The sequence below is a fragment of the Dendrobates tinctorius genome, unplaced genomic scaffold, assembly GCF_039654945.1.
Source record: "Dendrobates tinctorius isolate UK_male_01 unplaced genomic scaffold, ASM3965494v1 ptg000296l, whole genome shotgun sequence".
Classification (NCBI taxonomy): Eukaryota; Metazoa; Chordata; class Amphibia; order Anura; family Dendrobatidae; genus Dendrobates; species Dendrobates tinctorius.
In genome coordinates, this window is record NW_027361963.1 from 2,094,530 (window position 1) to 2,113,706 (window position 19,177).

Below are 19,177 nucleotides of genomic sequence, written 5' to 3' on the forward strand. Positions count from 1 at the left end.
AGGCGGCCTTCAATGAAAAGCACTTTATTGAGGCCAAGTGTATGGGCTCGAATTGGCCCTGTGTGAAAGCATCTAGGACTATATGCTAAGGTCCCAAGGCGTTTTTTGAAGAATGTGAACCGGGTTTGTTTGCTGGCAAGCAGAGATAGATCGAGCCACCCCTTCGTTGCCCGCACGTCATAATTATACGAGGCCTCCAGAGCCGAAACTTGGACTTTTAGGGTTTAACTGCAAGTCCGAACTCGCGCCCTTTCTGCAGGAGCTCTACTGCGGCAGGGATAAGACCCTCCCCGGAAAGGTCTGCTGAATGGAAGTTAAAAGCTTTTCCTGCAAGAGGGTGCCAATTAAGTCATCTGAGAAACCCCTTAGCTTCAGTAACTGCCTCTCAAATTCTGTGCCGTGAGGCGTAGACCTTTGACCTGAGGGTGGTAACAGAGTCTTTGCGAGAGTAGGTCCCGATCCAGAGGGAGAACCCATGACATGGCTCTCAGCCATGAAACCCACAGCTTTTTGGCTCAAACGGGCTATTAAGATGACTCTCGCTCCTTATTACCGTATCATCCTGGTAACAGTTGGTGACAGTAACATCGGAGGGTCTGGTGAACCGTCCAAGAGGTTTGAAGGGCGTCGAGTACATCCGAACTGTCTGTTCTGTACAGTGGAGTGAACCTTTCGACCCGCCTTTTGGCCCTTGTAGCGAACAGGTCTATCTCCGGGACGCCCCATATAGCCGCTTTCATCCTGAAGATGTGCCGGCTGAGCACTCATTCCCCTTGATGCAGGGTATGGTGGCTTAGGAGGTGTGCTCCGGAGTTGTCCACTCCTCTGACATGGAGAGCAAACAGGGACAGGCTCTGAAGTTGTTTATTACCCTGACAAGGAGGGTCAATAGGGACAAGAGGTGCATTTTGGCTCTCTGCAGGATTCTTTCTGCGGTAGATAGAGTTCTTGACCGTATTCCTCCTCATACTATGAAAGTACCATACCATGAAGCATCATTAAGTAATATGAGGCCATATGAAGTACCATGAAGTACCATGAAGTACTCTGAAGCAATGTGAAATACTATGAAGCGATATGAAGTACTCTGAAGCATTATGAAGTACCATGATGCAATATGAAGCACTATGAAGTACTATGAAGTAATCTGAAGAACACGGATGCAATACTAAACATTATGAAGTATTATGAAGTACCCTGAAGCAATATGAAGTACTATGACTTACTATGATGCAAACAGGAAGCACAATGAAGACCTATGACATACGATGGCATACTAAGACATATTATGAAGTACCATGGAGTACCATGAAGTATCATGAAGCAATATGATGCGCTATGCCATACTATGATGCACTATGATGCAACAAGAAGTACTACAAAGTACTATGACATACAATGAAGTACTATGAAGCAATGTGATGCGCTATGGCACACTATGATGCCACCAGAAGTACTATGACATATAATGACGTACTATGACTAGAGTTGAGCGATACCAGCCGATACTTGAAAATATCGGATCGGAATGGATCGGCCGATCTTAAAAAAAAGTATCGGTATCGCCGATTCCGATACCGGGAACCAATGCAAGTCAATGGGGCCAAAATATCGGAATTAAAAAAAAACCTTTCTTTCCTTGTAGGTTAATTCTACATGAAGAAAAACAACTAAGAATAATGTAGAATGTATTGTGGGAGGTGGAGGAGACATTAAAGCCATAGAGGTTTAGCCCAATCAAATGGAATAGCAGGAATTAAACTTTTTTTTTTAAAGATGTTAGGAGTTACAAAGATATTGACTATGTTAGCCTCATTTATATTTTGCCAGACATGTATGTCTTCTTCTTCTACTTCCTTTTTTTACATTCTTCTTCTTCTACTTCCTTTTTTTACATTCTTCTTCTTCTTCTTCTACTTCCTTTTTTTACATTCTTCTTCTTATTCCTTTTTTTACATTCTTCTTCTTATTCCTTTTTTTACATTCTTCTTCTTCTTCTTCTACTTCCTTTTTTTACATTCTTCTTCTTCTTCTTCTTCTTCTTCTTCTTCTTCTTCTTCCTTTTCTTACATTCTTCATATTCTTCTTATTCAACAATTATTATTCTACATATTCAGCTTCTTCATCTTCTTCCTATTCTTCTTCATCATATTCTTGTTTGTGTCAGGCATTCCTGTAGTTGTTATCTAGAAAAGTTAGAAGTTTACACCTTCCGTTCTGCCTGTCACAAAAGATTTACAACAGGATTTGTCCGCGTTCAGTTTGGCCTGCAGAAGCAGGCCTTTTCCAGGGGCACCACGAGGAGGAACGGACTCACCCCCATACACTGCTTAGTCTTCTTCTGCTTATAAATAAGATAATATCATTTGCTCAGAGTATTAGTCTTATGCTTAATGTTCTTCTGCTTTGTTTTTTTTATGCTTCTTTGTCTTCTCTCTCTTGTTGTTCTGCATCTTGGTGGTTGTCTTCCTGTTCTTTGTCCTCTTGAACCAGCTGACGGTACTGGCACCCGGAGGGGCAGCAGAAGGAACAAGAGCCAATGGCACTACCGAGGACCAGCTGACGGTGCTGGAACCCGGTTACTAAGCAGGAGGTACCTGTGCTACAAAGCACTACCAAGGACCAGCAGACGTTGCCGGAACTCGGATACCGAGATGGAGGCACCTAGGCCAAACGCTCTGACGAGAACCAGCTGACGGTGCTGGAACCCGGAGGGGTAGCATAAGCTGCAAGAGCAAATGGAAATAGCGAGGACCAGCTGACAGTGCTGGCACCCGGAGGGGCAGCAGAAGGAATAAGAGCCAATGGCACAACCGAGGACCAGCTGACGGTGCTGGAACCCGGTTACTAAGCAGGAGGTACCTGTGCTACAAAGCACTACCAAGGACCAGCAGACGTTGCCGGAACTCGGATACCGAGATGGAGGCACCTAGGCCAAAGGCTCTGACGAGAACCAGCTGACGGTGCTGGAACCCGGAGGGGTAGCATAAGCTGCAAGAGCAAATGGAAATAGCGAGGACCAGCTGACAGTGCTGGCACCCGGAGGGGCAGCAGAAGGAATAAGAGCCAATGGCACAACCGAGGACCAGCTGACGGTGCTGGAACCCGGTTACTAAGCAGGAGGTACCTGTGCTACAAAGCACTACCAAGGACCAGCAGACGTTGCTGGAACTCGGATACCGAGATGGAGGCACCTAGGCCAAAGGCTCTGATGAGAACCAGCTGACGGTGCTGGAACCCGGAGGGGTATCAGAAGTTACCCCTGAAAAGCAAAGTTGGCATGCCGCAAGCTGGCCGCAGTTACCGAATCACACAGTCCTACAGGGGGTGCTTGTCCTACTGGCACTATGGAACAAACCTTTCTTACCAGAACCCGCAGTCCACATAGGAAGCACCTAAACTGCTGGCACCCTAGCCTCGGCTAACCCAACCGCAACACGACATGGCAACTTGGGGTGGCAAACTGACATTGACACTTCCCGGAAACAGCAGGCAGGGCTGGAACCAAGCTGGGCAGGAGGGAGTACCCGTGCCAAAGTCAGTTATGAGCAGCAACTGGCGATGTTGGAGCCCAGGACAAGCACTTAGCAGGCTGAGGCCTGATGTGCTGTCAATTGGGAGGCAGCAGGACAGATTGCCATCAAAACAGCAGGGGAACAGCTGACGTTACTGAACCCCACAAACACAGGAGCTAGTGTTTTACTCTGTGAAGACGGCACTTCCGAGCAACAACTGGCTGTGTTGAAGCCCAGGGACAAGCACGGAGCAGGCTTAGGCTGCATTGAAGAAATTTTAAGATCGGTTGTAGACTACTAATTTGAACCAAGCTCCACTTAGGCCTGTGGATTCACTGATTTTCGTATTTCCCCTGTCCTCCAACCCCGCCAGTTACAGCTCCGAAGTGGCGTCTGCACAATCCACACTTGTTCCTGTGTTACAGGTGTTCAGTCCGGTCAGTTAATCCCCTGATGTGTGTCCGGCAATGTCGCCTGCTCTGTCCACATTCCGATAATGGGAATGTGGACAGAGCAGGCGACATTGCCGGACACACATCAGGGGATTAACTGATCGGACTGAACACCTGTAACACAGGAACAAGTGTGGATTGTGCAGACGCCACTTCGGAGCTGTAACTGGCAGGGTTGGAGGACAGGGGAAATACGAGAGACAGTGGAGCCACAGGCCTAATTGGAGCACGGTTAAAAATCAGTAGTGGTACGACTGTGTAGGCAGCAGGAGACTTTGCCATCCACACAGCAGGGGATCAGCTGACATTACTGAACCCCACTGAGACACGGGAGCAAGTATCTCTTTCCGTGTGGACGGCACTTCCGAACTACAACTGGCTGTGTTGAAGCCCAGGAAATAGGAGGGTGTAGGCAGAGGCCTACTGTATTTTGAATGAGTTTACAGCAGGAGAGACTGCCATCCACAAAGCAGGGGATCAGCTGACGTTACTGAACCCCACTGAGACACGGGAGCAAGTATCTCTTTCCGTGTGGACGGCACTTCCGAACTACAACTGGCTGTGTTGAAGCCCAGGAAATAGGAGGGTGTAGGCAGAGGCCTACTGTATTTTGAATGAGTTTACAGCAGGAGAGACTGCCATCCACACAGCAGGGGATCAGCTGACGTTACTGAACCCCACTGAGACACGGGAGCAAGTATCTCTTTCCGTGTGGACGGCACTTCCGAACTACAACTGGCTGTGTTGAAGCCCAGGAAATAGGAGGGTGTAGGCAGAGGCCTACTGAATTTTGAATGAGGTGACAGCAGGAGAGACTGCCATCCACACAGCAGGGGATCAGCTGACGTTACTGAACCCCACTGAGACACGGGAGCAAGTGTCTCTTTCCGTGTGGACGGCACTTCCGAACTACAACTGGCTGTGTTGAAGCCCAGGAAATAGGAGGGTGTAGGCAGAGGCCTACTGTATTTTGAATGAGTTTACAGCAGGAGAGACTGCCATCCACACAGCAGGGGATCAGCTGACGTTACTGAACCCCACTGAGACACGGGAGCAAGTATCTCTTTCCGTGTGGACGGCACTTCCGAACTACAACTGGCTGTGTTGAAGCCCAGGAAATAGGAGGGTGTAGGCAGAGGCCTACTGAATTTTGAATGAGGTGACAGCAGGAGAGACTGCCATCCACACAGCAGGGGATCAGCTGACGTTACTGAACCCCACTGAGACACGGGAGCAAGTATCTCTTTCCGTGTGGACGGCACTTCCGAACTACAACTGGCTGTGTTGAAGCCCAGGAAATAGGAGGGTGTAGGCAGAGGCCTACTGTATTTTGAATGAGTTTACAGCAGGAGAGACTGCCATCCACACAGCAGGGGATCAGCTGACGTTACTGAACCCCACTGAGACACGGGAGCAAGTGTCTCTTTCCGTGTGGACGGCACTTCCGAACTACAACTGGCTGTGTTGAAGCCCAGGAAATAGGAGGGTGTAGGCAGAGGCCTACTGTATTTTGAATGAGTTTACAGCAGGAGAGACTGCCATCCACACAGCAGGGGATCAGCTGACGTTACTGAACCCCACTGAGACACGGGAGCAAGTATCTCTTTCCGTGTGGACGGCACTTCCGAACTACAACTGGCTGTGTTGAAGCCCAGGAAATAGGAGGGTGTAGGCAGAGGCCTACTGAATTTTGAATGAGGTGACAGCAGGAGAGACTGCCATCCACACAGCAGGGGATCAGCTGACGTTACTGAACCCCACTGAGACACGGGAGCAAGTATCTCTTTCCGTGTGGACGGCACTTCCGAACTACAACTGGCTGTGTTGAAGCCCAGGAAATAGGAGGGTGTAGGCAGAGGCCTACTGAATTTTGAATGAGGTGACAGCAGGAGAGACTGCCATCCACACAGCAGGGGATCAGCTGACGTTACTGAACCCCACTGAGACACGGGAGCAAGTATCTCTTTCCGTGTGGACGGCACTTCCGAACTACAACTGGCTGTGTTGAAGCCCAGGAAATAGGAGGGTGTAGGCAGAGGCCTACTGTATTTTGAATGAGTTTACAGCAGGAGAGACTGCCATCCACACAGCAGGGGATCAGCTGACGTTACTGAACCCCACTGAGACACGGGAGCAAGTGTCTCTTTCCGTGTGGACGGCACTTCCGAACTACAACTGGCTGTGTTGAAGCCCAGGAAATAGGAGGGTGTAGGCAGAGGCCTACTGTATTTTGAATGAGTTTACAGCAGGAGAGACTGCCATCCACACAGCAGGGGATCAGCTGACGTTACTGAACCCCACTGAGACACGGGAGCAAGTGTCTCTTTCCGTGTGGACGGCACTTCCGAACTACAACTGGCTGTGTTGAAGCCCAGGAAATAGGAGGGTGTAGGCAGAGGCCTACTGTATTTTGAATGAGTTTACAGCAGGAGAGACTGCCATCCACACAGCAGGGGATCAGCTGACGTTACTGAACCCCACTGAGACACGGGAGCAAGTGTCTCTTTCCGTGTGGACGGCACTTCCGAACTACAACTGGCTGTGTTGAAGCCCAGGAAATAGGAGGGTGTAGGCAGAGGCCTACTGTATTTTGAATGAGTTTACAGCAGGAGAGACTGCCATCCACACAGCAGGGGATCAGCTGACGTTACTGAACCCCACTGAGACACGGGAGCAAGTATCTCTTTCCGTGTGGACGGCACTTCCGAACTACAACTGGCTGTGTTGAAGCCCAGGAAATAGGAGGGTGTAGGCAGAGGCCTACTGTCTTTGTAATGCGGAGACAGCAGGAGAGACTGCCATCTCCACAGCAGGGGAACAGCTGGCAGTGCTGAACCCCACTAACACTTGAACGAATGTGTTTGGCTCTGTGGAGACGACACTTCTGAACACCAACTGACGCTGTTGGAGCCCAGGATTAGGCGAGGAGCAGGCTGGGGCCTACTGGATTTTGGCAGGTGAAGGCAGCAGGAGACTTGCCATCTCCACAGCAGGGGAACAGCTGGCAGTGCTGAACCCCACTAACACTTGAACGAATGTGTTTGGTTCTGTGGAGACGACACTTCTGAACACCAACTGACGCTGTTGGAGCCCAGGATTAGGCGAGGAGCAGGCTGGGGCCTACTGGATTTTGGCAGGTGAAGGCAGCAGGAGACTTGCCATCTCCACAGCAGGGGAACAGCTGGCAGTGCTGAACCCCACTAACACTTGAACGAATGTGTTTGGTTCTGTGGAGACGACACTTCTGAACACCAACTGACGCTGTTGGAGCCCAGGATTAGGCGAGGAGCAGGCTGGGGCCTACTGGATTTTGGCAGGTGAAGGCAGCAGGAGACTTGCCATCTCCACAGCAGGGGAACAGCTGGCAGTGCTGAACCCCACTAACACTTGAACGAATGTGTTTGGCTCTGTGGAGACGACACTTCTGAACACCAACTGACGCTGTTGGAGCCCAGGATTAGGCGAGGAGCAGGCTGGGGCCTACTGGATTTTGGCAGGTGAAGGCAGCAGGAGACTTGCCATCTCCACAGCAGGGGAACAGCTGGCAGTGCTGAACCCCACTAACACTTGAACGAATGTGTTTGGTTCTGTGGAGACGACACTTCTGAACACCAACTGACGCTGTTGGAGCCCAGGATTAGGCGAGGAGCAGGCTGGGGCCTACTGGATTTTGGCAGGTGAAGGCAGCAGGAGACTTGCCATCTCCACAGCAGGGGAACAGCTGGCAGTGCTGAACCCCACTAACACTTGAACGAATGTGTTTGGCTCTGTGGAGACGACACTTCTGAACACCAACTGACGCTGTTGGAGCCCAGGATTAGGCGAGGAGCAGGCTGGGGCCTACTGGATTTTGGCAGGTGAAGGCAGCAGGAGACTTGCCATCTCCACAGCAGGGGAACAGCTGGCAGTGCTGAACCCCACTAACACTTGAACGAATGTGTTTGGTTCTGTGGAGACGACACTTCTGAACACCAACTGACGCTGTTGGAGCCCAGGATTAGGCGAGGAGCAGGCTGGGGCCTACTGGATTTTGGCAGGTGAATGCAGCAGGAGACTTGCCATCTCCACAGCAGGGGAACAGCTGGCAGTGCTGAACCCCACTAACACTTGAACGAATGTGTTTGGCTCTGTGGAGACGACACTTCTGAACACCAACTGACGCTGTTGGAGCCCAGGATTAGGCGAGGAGCAGGCTGGGGCCTACTGGATTTGGGCAGGTGAAGGCAGCAGGAGACTTGCCATCTCCACAGCAGGGGAACAGCTGGCAGTGCTGAACCCCACTAACACTTGAACGAATGTGTTTGGCTCTGTGGAGACGACACTTCTGAACACCAACTGACGCTGTTGGTGCCCAGGATTACGCATGCCGCATGCAGAGGCCAATGGGCAGCGGTTTTTATGGAGGTTGTGGACTACTACTGATTCTAACCATGCTCCACTTAGGCCTCTGGCTCCACTGTCTCTACTATTTACCCTGGCCTCCAACCCCGCCAGCTACATCTCTGAAGTGGCGTCAGCACAATCTACACTTGTTCCTGTGTTACTGGTGCTCAGTCCCATCAGTTGATCCCCTGATGTTTGTCCAGCAAGTTCGCCAGCTCTGTCCTCATTCCCACTACTGGTTATGGGAATGTGGACAGAGCAGGAGACCTTGCCGGACACACATCAGGGGATAAACTGATGGGACTGAGCCACAGGAACACAGGAACAAGTGTAGATTGTGCTGACGCCACTTCAGAGATGTAGATGGCGGGGTTGGAGGTCAGGGGAAATAGTAGAGACAGTGGAGCCAGAGACCTAAGTTGGGCACGGTTAAAAATCAGTAGTGGTTTGAATGTTGATGGAGCTGGTGACTCTGCCGTCCACACAGCAGGGGATCAGCTGGCATTACTGAACCCCAGTAACACAGGAGCTAGTGTGTTTCTCTGTGCAGACGACACATCTGAGCGACAACTGGCTGTGTTGAAGCACAGGGATTATAGTTCAGGTGGTAGAAAAATGAACACACCAGCAGACCTGGATACAGTTGCCAACCACTAATTTAGTCTGTAAGAGGAATGGCAAAGTCTTTGGAGATCCAGGCCTTGTTCATTTTCAGAAAAGTCAGCCGGTCAACATTATCGGAAGATAGTCGCGTGCGACGGTCTGTTAGTACACCACCTGCGGCACTAAAGACACGTTCCGATAATACACTGGCAGCAGGGCAAGCCAGCACCTCCAATGCATACTGGCTAAGCTCTGGCCATGTATCCAGCTTAGAGACCCAAAACTTGAAGGGGGAAGAGCCATCTGGGAGTACAGCGACAGGGCAAGACATGTAGTCTGACACCATCTGACGGAAGCGTTGCCTCCTGCTGACTCGAGGCGTCGCTGATGGTGTAGACAATTGTGGTGGACACACAAAACTTTGCCACATTTGGGCCATAGTGGTCTTGCCTTGTGCTGCGGCACTGCCTCTGCTCCCTCTTTGTGCAGAGTTTCCTCCACTGCCTCGACGCACAGAGCTGCTTTGTAAAGCACTTGCAACAATGCTGTCGGGTGGAATGGAAAACATTATGGACTGCACCAGTGACTCTTCGTACTCCCGCATTTTACGCTCCCGGTTCAACGTTGGTATGAGCCTTTGTACGCTGTCCCGGTAGCGAGGATCTAGGAGGGTGTACACCCAATAATCAGCCGAGACGAGAATGTGGGCGATGCGGCGGTCGTTTCTCAGGCACTGCAGCATGAAATCAACCATGTGCTGCAGACTCCCAACTGCCAAAGAACCGCTGTCCCCTGTTTGAGGCGTGACCTCGACCTGCTCTGCATCACCCCACCCTCGCTGTACATACTGAGTAGAGGTTTGTGTACCTCCCTCCTCTGGAGAGATGTCTTCCTCCTCCATCGACTCCTCCTCATCCTCCTCACAAAGTGTCCCCTGCCTAGGCCTTTGTGAGGAAACACGTAGCGCAGACTGTCCAGAAGCAGATGGCATTTGGGACTCCTCATCCTCCACCTCTTCTGAAACCTCATCCCTTAGTGCTTGCAGTGTTTGTTGAAGCAGGCAGATAAGGGGGACAGTCATGCTGACTAGTGCATCATCTGCACTCGCCATCCGCGTGGATTCATCGAAGGCACGCAAAACGAGGCAGATGTCCTTCATAGAGGCCCACTCAATGGTGCTGAAGTGTGAACGGCGCACAGTGCGACTTGTTTGCGCCTGATGCAGCTGGTACTCCATGACTGCTGCCTGCTGCTCACACAACCGCTCCAACATATGTAACGTTGAATTCCACCGGGTGGGTAGGTCACATATGATGCGATGTTCTGGAAGGCCAAATCGTCGCTGCAGAGCAGCGAGGCGCGATCTTGCCGTGCTGGAACGTCGCAAGTGAGCGCACTCTATGCGGACCTTGTGCAACAGTGCATCAAGATCCGGATAGTCCCTCAGAAAGCTCTGCACGACCAAGTTAAGAACATGTGCCAGACATGGGATGTGTGTGAGGTTGCCTAGGCCAAGAGCTGCCACCAGATTTCGGCCATTGTCACACACTACCAAGCCCGGCTGGAGATTCGCTGGCCCAAACCACACATCGCTCTCCAGCTTGATAGCATTCCAGAGCTCCTGCGCTGTGTGGCTTCGATTCCCCAAAGAAATTAATTTGAGTACAGCCTGTTGACGTTTGGCCACGGCTGTGCTCATATCGGTCGTAACAGGCTCCTGCTCTGCTGTTTCTGAGGAACTTGAGTAGGAGGAGGAGTCTATGTGTACAGACTGGAGTCCTGCAATCCGTGGCGTTGGAAGAACACGTACAGCGCCACTCTCCAGATCCGTACCCGGCTCCACAACATTGACCCAGTGGGCAGTGAGGGAAAGGTATCGTCCCTGTCCATGGTTACTGGTCCACGCATCGGTGGTCAGGTGGACCTTGCTACTAACGGCGTTTAGTAGCGCATGTTTTATTTTGCCCTCAACATGTTTCTGCAGGGCAGGGACGGCTCGCCTGCTGAAATAAAAGCGGCTGGGCACGTTGTATTGGGGGACTGCCAATGCCATTAAGTCCCGGAAGGTGTCAGTGTCCACCAGCCTGAATGACAGCATTTCAACTGCCAGAAGTTTGGCAATGCCAGCATTCAGAGACTGTGCTCGGGGATGGTTTGCCGAGTAAGGGCGCCTTTTATCCCATGCCTGTGCTACCGATGGCTGTGATGGATGGGAACGTGCTGTTATGGGTGGAATCTGACAGGGTCTCCGGACAACAGTGGCAGAGGTTCTTCCTTGGCGATCCTGTGAGGAAGCCGAACCAGCAGTGTGTGAGCTGGAGGAAGAGGGCCCAACACGAACTGAAGAGGTGGTAGGTGGTGCTGTACGTTGGCCTACGTCTTGAGGGTGTCTATGCAACTCCAACTCGTGCTTGGTGCGCACATGTTTCCACATATTTGTGGTATTGAGGTTGCTGACATTTCTCCCTCTTTTGACTCTCTGATGACACAGCTTGCATTTGACAAAGCAAATGTCATCTGCAACTGTGTCAAAAAAGGACCACGCACTGCAACTCTTGTGAGCGCCCGGTTTGCCTTTGGAAGGAGGAATGCTCCTAACGGGTGCCGAAGTGGAGGGTACAGGCAACCAAGTCTTCCCCCTCCCTCTGCCTCCTGTTTTGGCCGGTAGGGGAATCTCTTCCTCCGAGCTGCTCCCACCACCTTCCTGTTGCTCACGCCATGATGGGTCAAGGACCTCATCATCTTCCCTCCCCTCTTCAAACAGCTGCTTCTCCGGGGTTGTCTCGCCAGCACCGTACGCACCAGAAAGTGGCAACTGAGTCTCGTCATCATCTGATGCGTACTGAGGTGTGCTGACCATAGGCACTGGCCCACTCGCCTCTTCAGATTCAGAGGGACAAAGAAGTTGCGCATCACTGCATACTCCCTCTTCTTCACATTCAGGAATGCTGCTTGGCTGGCCCCCTCTTTCCAAGCCAACAGATTCCGAGAACAGAAGTAGAGATTGTGATGGCTCCTGTCCATGTCTCTCTGACTGCCTGGGCACTTTGGCAGGTGGTGAAGAGACAGATGGTTGCTCTTCGGTGCTCTGACCCTGAGAGGATGCGGAAGTAATTGAAGTCGATGCGTTAGCTGCCATCCATCCGACAACGGCTTCAATTTGTTCCTCCCGCAGCAGTGGGGTACGTTGAGGTCCTACAAAGCTGCGCATAAAGGACTGTTGCCTGCTAAAACTGGGGGATGCTGATCCACTGGTGCCCGCAGCAGGCCCAGAATCCCCACGTCCTCTACCTGTAGAATCCCCACGTCCTCTCCCTGCAGAATCCGCACGTCCTCTCCCTGCTGAAACTCCACGCCCACGCCCACGCCCCCGCGCCTTACTCCCTGCCTTCTTCATCTTGCAAGACTGCTTAAGATAGGCAAAAAAGGACAAAGGGGGGCCTTAGTGTGCTTATTCCTGAACAGCTGGTTACAGGTACAAGAAACACTAATTTTATGAAGTGTGTGTGTGTGGACTAGACTTTAATAGGAGCTGATGTGGCCTACACAAGTTCAAAATGTAGTGTTTGGTGAACTTTTTATGTGGTTTCTTTGTTTGAAACAAACTCAAAGTATGAGAACAAAGAATTGAAACTGATAGTATCACCAACTTTTTGGAGCTATTACAATGCAGGCAGGTAACCTACAATGCAAAAGATGAGGCTCCAAAAAAATTGGGTAATACTAATCTGGCTGCGCCGGCAGGGCACAAGCCAGAAAAAAAGGCTCCTCTATCTACTCCTATATAGTGTTTGCAACCAACCAATGTTGATGGATACGGATGGATGCACACTAATAGGAGAAGAAAAAATGAGCTGCACTCAGAGACAAATATGTGTGAGGCAGTGACGCACGTTGAGCGTCCTACAACCAGACGTAGCTGCAGGACACTCTACTCAGCGTGAGCTGCACTCACACACAGTCAGAGACCTCTCAGACAGCCGTCAACAGTGCAGCTAAGTGGGCACTGGCACTGACAGGCTGCAGAAAGGCTCCGCTGTGTACTCCTATATAGTGTTTGCAACCACCGTAGATGGAGACGGATGGATGCACACTAATAGAAGAAAAAATGAGCTGCACTCAAATAAAAATATGTGTGAGGCAGTGACGCACGCTGAGCGTCCTACAGCCAGACGTAGCTGCAGGACACACTACTCAGCATGAGCTGCACTCACACACAGTCAGAGACCTCTCAGACAGCCGTGAACAGTGCAGCAAAGTGGACACTAGCACTGAAAGGCTGCAGAAAGGCTCCGCTGTCTACTACTAGTGTTTGCAACCAACGTATATGGATACGGATGGAAGCACACTAGATTGAAATTATTTAAAAAATGCAGCTCAAAAAATAAAAGATGTATGAGGCAGCAGTGATCACACTGGGTGGCCTACAGCCTGACGTGGCTGCAGGACCCACTCCACAGCGTGAGCTGCACTCACACAGCCCTTGCAGACAGCTGTGAAAACAGCGCTGCTAGGGAAAAGCAAGCTACAGTGGTGGTTTATGTAGCCTGGATAAAGCACAATATTGTTTTTAGAATCGCTATTTCTAACTGTCCCTCACAGTCTTCTACAGCAGCCTGTCCCTAACTGAATTCACAGCAGAGTGACCAGAAATGGCGGCTGCGGTGGCTTTTATAGTGCATCATGACATCATTTCGGCAGCCAATCACAGCCATGCCAATAGTTAACATGCCTACATGCCTAACAGGATGTGCCCACACTTCGGAGGATTCCCATTGGCTTAATCAAAGCAAGCAGGCTCATAGCATGATGGGAACTTCCTATTCCGATTCCGATCCCGGAATCCGATATGAAAAAAGTATCGGAATTAAGTATCGGAATTCCGATACCGCTGATATCGGCCGATACCCGATACTTGCGGTATCGGAATGCTCAACACTAACTATGACGTATCATGAAATACCATGGAGTACCCTGAAGTACCATGAAGCAATATGATGCACTATGATGCAACAAGAAGTACTATGACATATCATGAAGTACCATGAAGCAATATGACGTACAATGAATTATATCATTGGCTGTGTGTTTTTCACTATTTGCGCCTTTTTCTTTTCTCTTTTGATTCATCTTTGGCGCATGTTTGCACCGGGCCGTAGTATTTGGTAATTTATACAGTGGTGCCCACCTTTCACTGCACATCCTTCGTACTATGAAGCACCATGAAGTATTCTATGATGTAATACGATGTATCCAGACTCTATGATACCATATGATATACATAGGCCCCATGGGGTACAGATAGACTTACGGCCCCGCCTGAAGGTGCCAAACAAGAGACCAGGCCCACAGTTACATTCAAGGGGTCACCTCTCGAGTTCCAGATAACCTCCACTCTGAATGGTACATCTCATTTGTCAGAGTGACCTCACCCGAAGGAGCCAATTAACGAGCCGCAGCTGGCAATCTTTAGGGAGACAAGGTGCTGGATCAACCCCTTATGCTCTTTATGGGTGGAGTAGTTAAGTTGCGAGAAAAGGTCTAAACTATAGAAGCGAACCATACGCTTCACAGAGTCATTCTGAAGTCCCCATAAGGCACTGATCACACAAACATGCAATTAACTGAAGTCAAATCACAAGATGTAGCCTTACCAAGGCATAGAAGCCCATCTCTGTAAGCATACCTCAGCACATGAACTTGTGTGTGTGCCCCTAGGACTGCTACCAGTATGCTGCTGTCTACCAGAATCTATGACTGCTATTCCATTCTGGTACTTGCCTGGCTTCCAGCTACTTAGCTGCTGCCATCTAACGAGAGCAGTCACATTCGGACTGGAATGGCTGCCGACCCTCGGAGAGCAGGAGGAAGAGTGAGTGAACTCCTGCACACTGCTTCACTGACCCCTGCCGGGTGCTGTAGCCACCAATTGCAAGCTGAGGGTCCAGCTATACTGAGCTTCCCCTCCAGGGAACAGGGTGAGGTTAGGCTAGTTTCACACTAGCGTATCTTCACGCAGCGCACGGCGCCGCTAAGCCTCGCCCCCTGCCGCGCCCCCTCCGGTCATCTCCTCCTACTAGCGCACATCGCTGCATGCGATCTGCGCACCTTATCTTTACCATAGGGTGCGCAGACCGTGCGCTGGCCGTGCGCTAGTAGGATTTTGCGTGCGCCCTTTTGACGGTGCGCCGAGCACACCAAAATGCAACATGGAACGTTCGGCGCACCGTCAAAAGGCCGCAGCGCAGGCAAAATCCTACTAGCACGGCCAGCGCAGGTCTGCACACCCTATGCTAAATATAGGGTGCGCAGATTGAATGCAGTGATGTGCGCAAGTAGGAGATGACCGGAGGGGGTGCGGCAGGGGGGTGGTGCTTAGCGGCACCGTGCGCTGCGTGAAGATACGCTAGTGTGAAACTAGCCTAAGACCTTCGGCCTGTGCACTCTTTTTATTTCTTTTCATACATCAACCAGACTAGGGATCTTCAGTTGGTCTCCCACTCTGGTAATTGCCCGGCCTTCATCTGCTCAGCAGCAACCTAAAGAGAGCAGCCCCGCGTCTCCTTGATGATTAACACATGGTACCGGCTGTGGAAACTCAGCCCAAGGCCTGGTCTGCTTCACCGTCTACCACCTCTTTCCGTGGAACCACTCTGTCTAGAGCGTCCACTCTTTCTGCTGCTCTATGGTAGCACCTCCACCACTTCATGTGGGTGTACCTTGCACCGCCATACGAGGCACTCTGAGACGTGGATCGCTTTCCCGTCTAACACTTTTATCCGTGGCCATACAAGGCCTTCAACTGCAGACCCTCTGCGCTAACGCGCGCCAGTTCCACTCCAGCCATATCGTGCTGCATCTGTGAGCAAGTACGGCCCCACCCGGACCCCTGCCTCACGCAGTCATTATCAGCCGAGGGGGGAGTCAATCTGCCGCGGCTCTCATCGTCCCTCTGGGACTCAGGCCCACCATGCCAAGCCCCCGGCTGCTGCCTTCTCCGCCGTGCTGCGCCTCTCATACGCGCCAGGACGGCCTGTCCCAGTCTACGCTGTCGGACTGGAGCCAGTTCCACTCCAGCCATATGCTGCATCACCATGCCAAGCCCCCGGCTGCTGCCTTCTGCGCCTCTCATACGCGCCAGGACAGCTTCTCCCGGTCTACGCTGTCGGACCGGAGCCAGTTCCACTCCAGCCATATTGTGCTGCATCACCATTCCAAGCCCCCGGCTGCTGGCTTTCTGTGCCGTGCTGCGCCTCTCATACGCGCCAGGACGGCCTCTCCCAGTCTACGCTGTCGGACCGGACCATACCACTGACCATCCGCAAAGAGTCAGGTATGGAATCAGCGTTTAGCATCTTACCGCGTCCTTGGCGAGCTCGGTGCTCCATTCCGGTCTCGCATCATACCTGGGGGTGCCGGTAGCCTTGACGCTGAGTCGCGCTCTCACCCTGAGCCAGGACGCTCTGGTCCGTAATGCGTTATCCAAGGGGAGTCTCCATAGGTGCCGGCTCCTGCCGCTCTATGCACAGTACGTGAGCCAGGCACACAGTTACTAGGCCTCACGCTGCATTACCGTCTGAGGGGGGAATTGAATATCAGATTTCCCCCGACACTGCTTCCAGCTCTGGGGCCCCTGCAGCTCATATGGATGCTGTAGAGGCAGCAACCAGGCCAGGTATCCTCTTCTCTTTATGGGTTCCATCTAGGAACAGGAAACCAACTGAGGGAGCGAGGAGGATCGCCCATTTTATCTCTCTGTAGGTTTCCTGTTCCTAGGAGCGGATCCCGTCTCTCAGTGGGTGCTGTTGTGGCGAAGAGAAAAACGAGTTATATTATACTCACCCAGGGGCGGTCCGGGTCCGGCTTTGGTCCGATGGGTGTTGCGGTCCGGTGCTTCCCATCTTCTAACGGTGACGTCCTCTTCTTTGCTGCCTGTCGTGGCTCCTACGCAGGCGCATTGCTCTGCCCTGTTGAGGACAGAGAAGCGTACTGCAGTGTGCAGATGCCGGGAGAGGTCTGGCGCCTGCGCACTGCAGTATTCTGCTCTGCCCTCAACAGGGTAGATAACTGCGCCTGCGCAGGAGCCACGACAGGCAGCAAAGAAGAAGACGTCACCGTTATAAGATGGGAGGCGCCGGACCGGGCCGTGACACCCATCGGACCAAAACCGGACCCGGACCTCCCCTGGGTGAGTATAATCTAACTCATTTCTCTTCTCTTTCAGGTTACATCGGGGCTTATCTACAGCATTACAGAATGTATTACAGAATGCTGTAGATAAGCCCCAGATGGTGGTGGCCGCAGCTGATACTCGAAAAAATAGGTGACAGATTCCCTTTAAACAGGTAAGATTAGCAGCGTTTGTCTCCGGCCACAGAGCACAGCAGGAAAAACTCCTCATGCACCGTAGGGACAAGAAAAAAACCACTGGAGAGAGGAAGTGGGGAGGCTATTCGACCTCTCTGTGCTTCCTGCCCCTATTAGGGCCGGGAGTGTCCTCCTACGGGGCTGTTGTGAAGGGTTCCGAGAGAACAAATAAAGCCTAAATAAAACTATGCTTCATCATCATATTGATGAACAAAAAGTGGAATAAAACTAGACAAAAAAAATGGAATATAAATAAAAACGTTAATTCTTTTTTCAATAAAAATTTTATTGTCATTACTTTGAATTAACCCTTTTGGCGCTGTTTAACCAGCAATTATTGACTACCAAATCGGAGCCATAAGGATTAATAATCAGAGGTGACGCTGCGATCTCCCCATCTATTTTCCCTGCTCTGATTTTGGCGTCTCAGACATTACCAATCATAGATTGCTATATTAGATTTTTTTTTTTACACCTTTATTGCCAACACGCTGTGACTGGCTGCTCAGAGTTGACCGACCAATCACAGTGATCGTTGATGGGGAGATTGGGCAGGAGGCGGTACAGCTCCCCGTATCTATGTACAGGGATTCTCTGGGGTCAGAGATAGCAGCCATCTTTACTCTGTCACCACGCGATTTACCGTGGTGACCGGAACTCTCCGCACCGCACATGTACGGCGCATGTTGTAGAGGGAGTAAGGGAGACTTACCCTCATTATTACCCCCACACCATGTGTGGCCCGATGTCCCTGCAGGACCAACACCTGCGTCACCAGCCCAGTTATACAGTATTGTTCTGATCAGACCCCACAGAGGAAGAGCGGACCCCCTGATATTTTGTGGTCATTGATCCCTGAGGCTACAACACCCCGTCCCGTGCATTCTGACGTCATGTGATAAGGCTCTTTAACCCCTTCCTAATATCTGGTGTCATGCATGGAAGATGCCAGGTGCGCTTCTGTGTAGAAAGGCCGATTGCTGACGTTTAACCAATTACCTGCCGGTGACTGCCTGACAGTACCGGGTAAGTGGTTAGGTGTCTCATTCTCCTGCCAATAAGTCACCTGATCACAGGGTCCCAACAATGGGTTGCCATGGCTGCCGGGGGCCTGTAATAAACTCCAGTCTCTGCCACCAAGGTTTTCCTACTAAGCCAAGAATTTACAGCCTCGCAGGCTCATGTCCCCATTAGTTTTGCAAGAGGACAAAGACTCAAAACTGAAAAGAATGTGACGACAGCGGAGAAACCGCGACTCACAGATCAGAAGAAAATAATCAGGGAAATGAAAGCTGTTGTCAGACGGAGAAAATGTAGAGAAAACCAGAGCAAGTCTGGAGAAAACTCATCTGTTATAGGAGGAGGCCGGAGAGACGTCATCACATCCACCGGAGCCAACAAGGAGCCTCGCTGCTCACCTCGTGGTGTAAGAGACCGGAGCTCCTCCATCATCACGGCCTGGTACCGATCCTGGTGTCCTTCTAGATACTCCCACTCCTCCATGGAGAGATAGACAGCGACGTCCTGACACCTTATAGGAACCTGACAACAACGACACCGTCACCACCCAGAATCCTCCAGTATAATGTCCCAGCAGTCACCTCTCCGCTCATCACCCAGAATCCTCCAGTGCTCTCCTGTATAATGTCCCAGCAGTCACCTCTCCGCTCATCACTCAGAATCCTCCAGTGCCGTCCTGTATAATGTCCCAGCAGTCACCTCTCCGCTCATCACCCAGAATCCTCCAGTGCCGTCCTGTATAATGTCCCAGCAGTCACCTCTCCGCTCATCACCCAGAATCCTCCAGTGCCGTCCTGTATAATGTCCCAGCAGTCACCTCTCCGCTCATCACCCAGA

General features: G+C 51.3%; 1 protein-coding gene across 1 annotated transcript in view; it reads right to left on the reverse strand.

The window, feature by feature from the left end:
* Positions 1 to 19,177, reverse strand: part of LOC141073099 (uncharacterized) — a 222,984-nt gene that overhangs the window by 39,047 nt on the left and 164,760 nt on the right. The window contains 1 exon segment of the mRNA XM_073560437.1: positions 17,127 to 17,132. Within this exon segment, the coding sequence (XP_073416538.1) occupies positions 17,127 to 17,132 (6 nt within the window).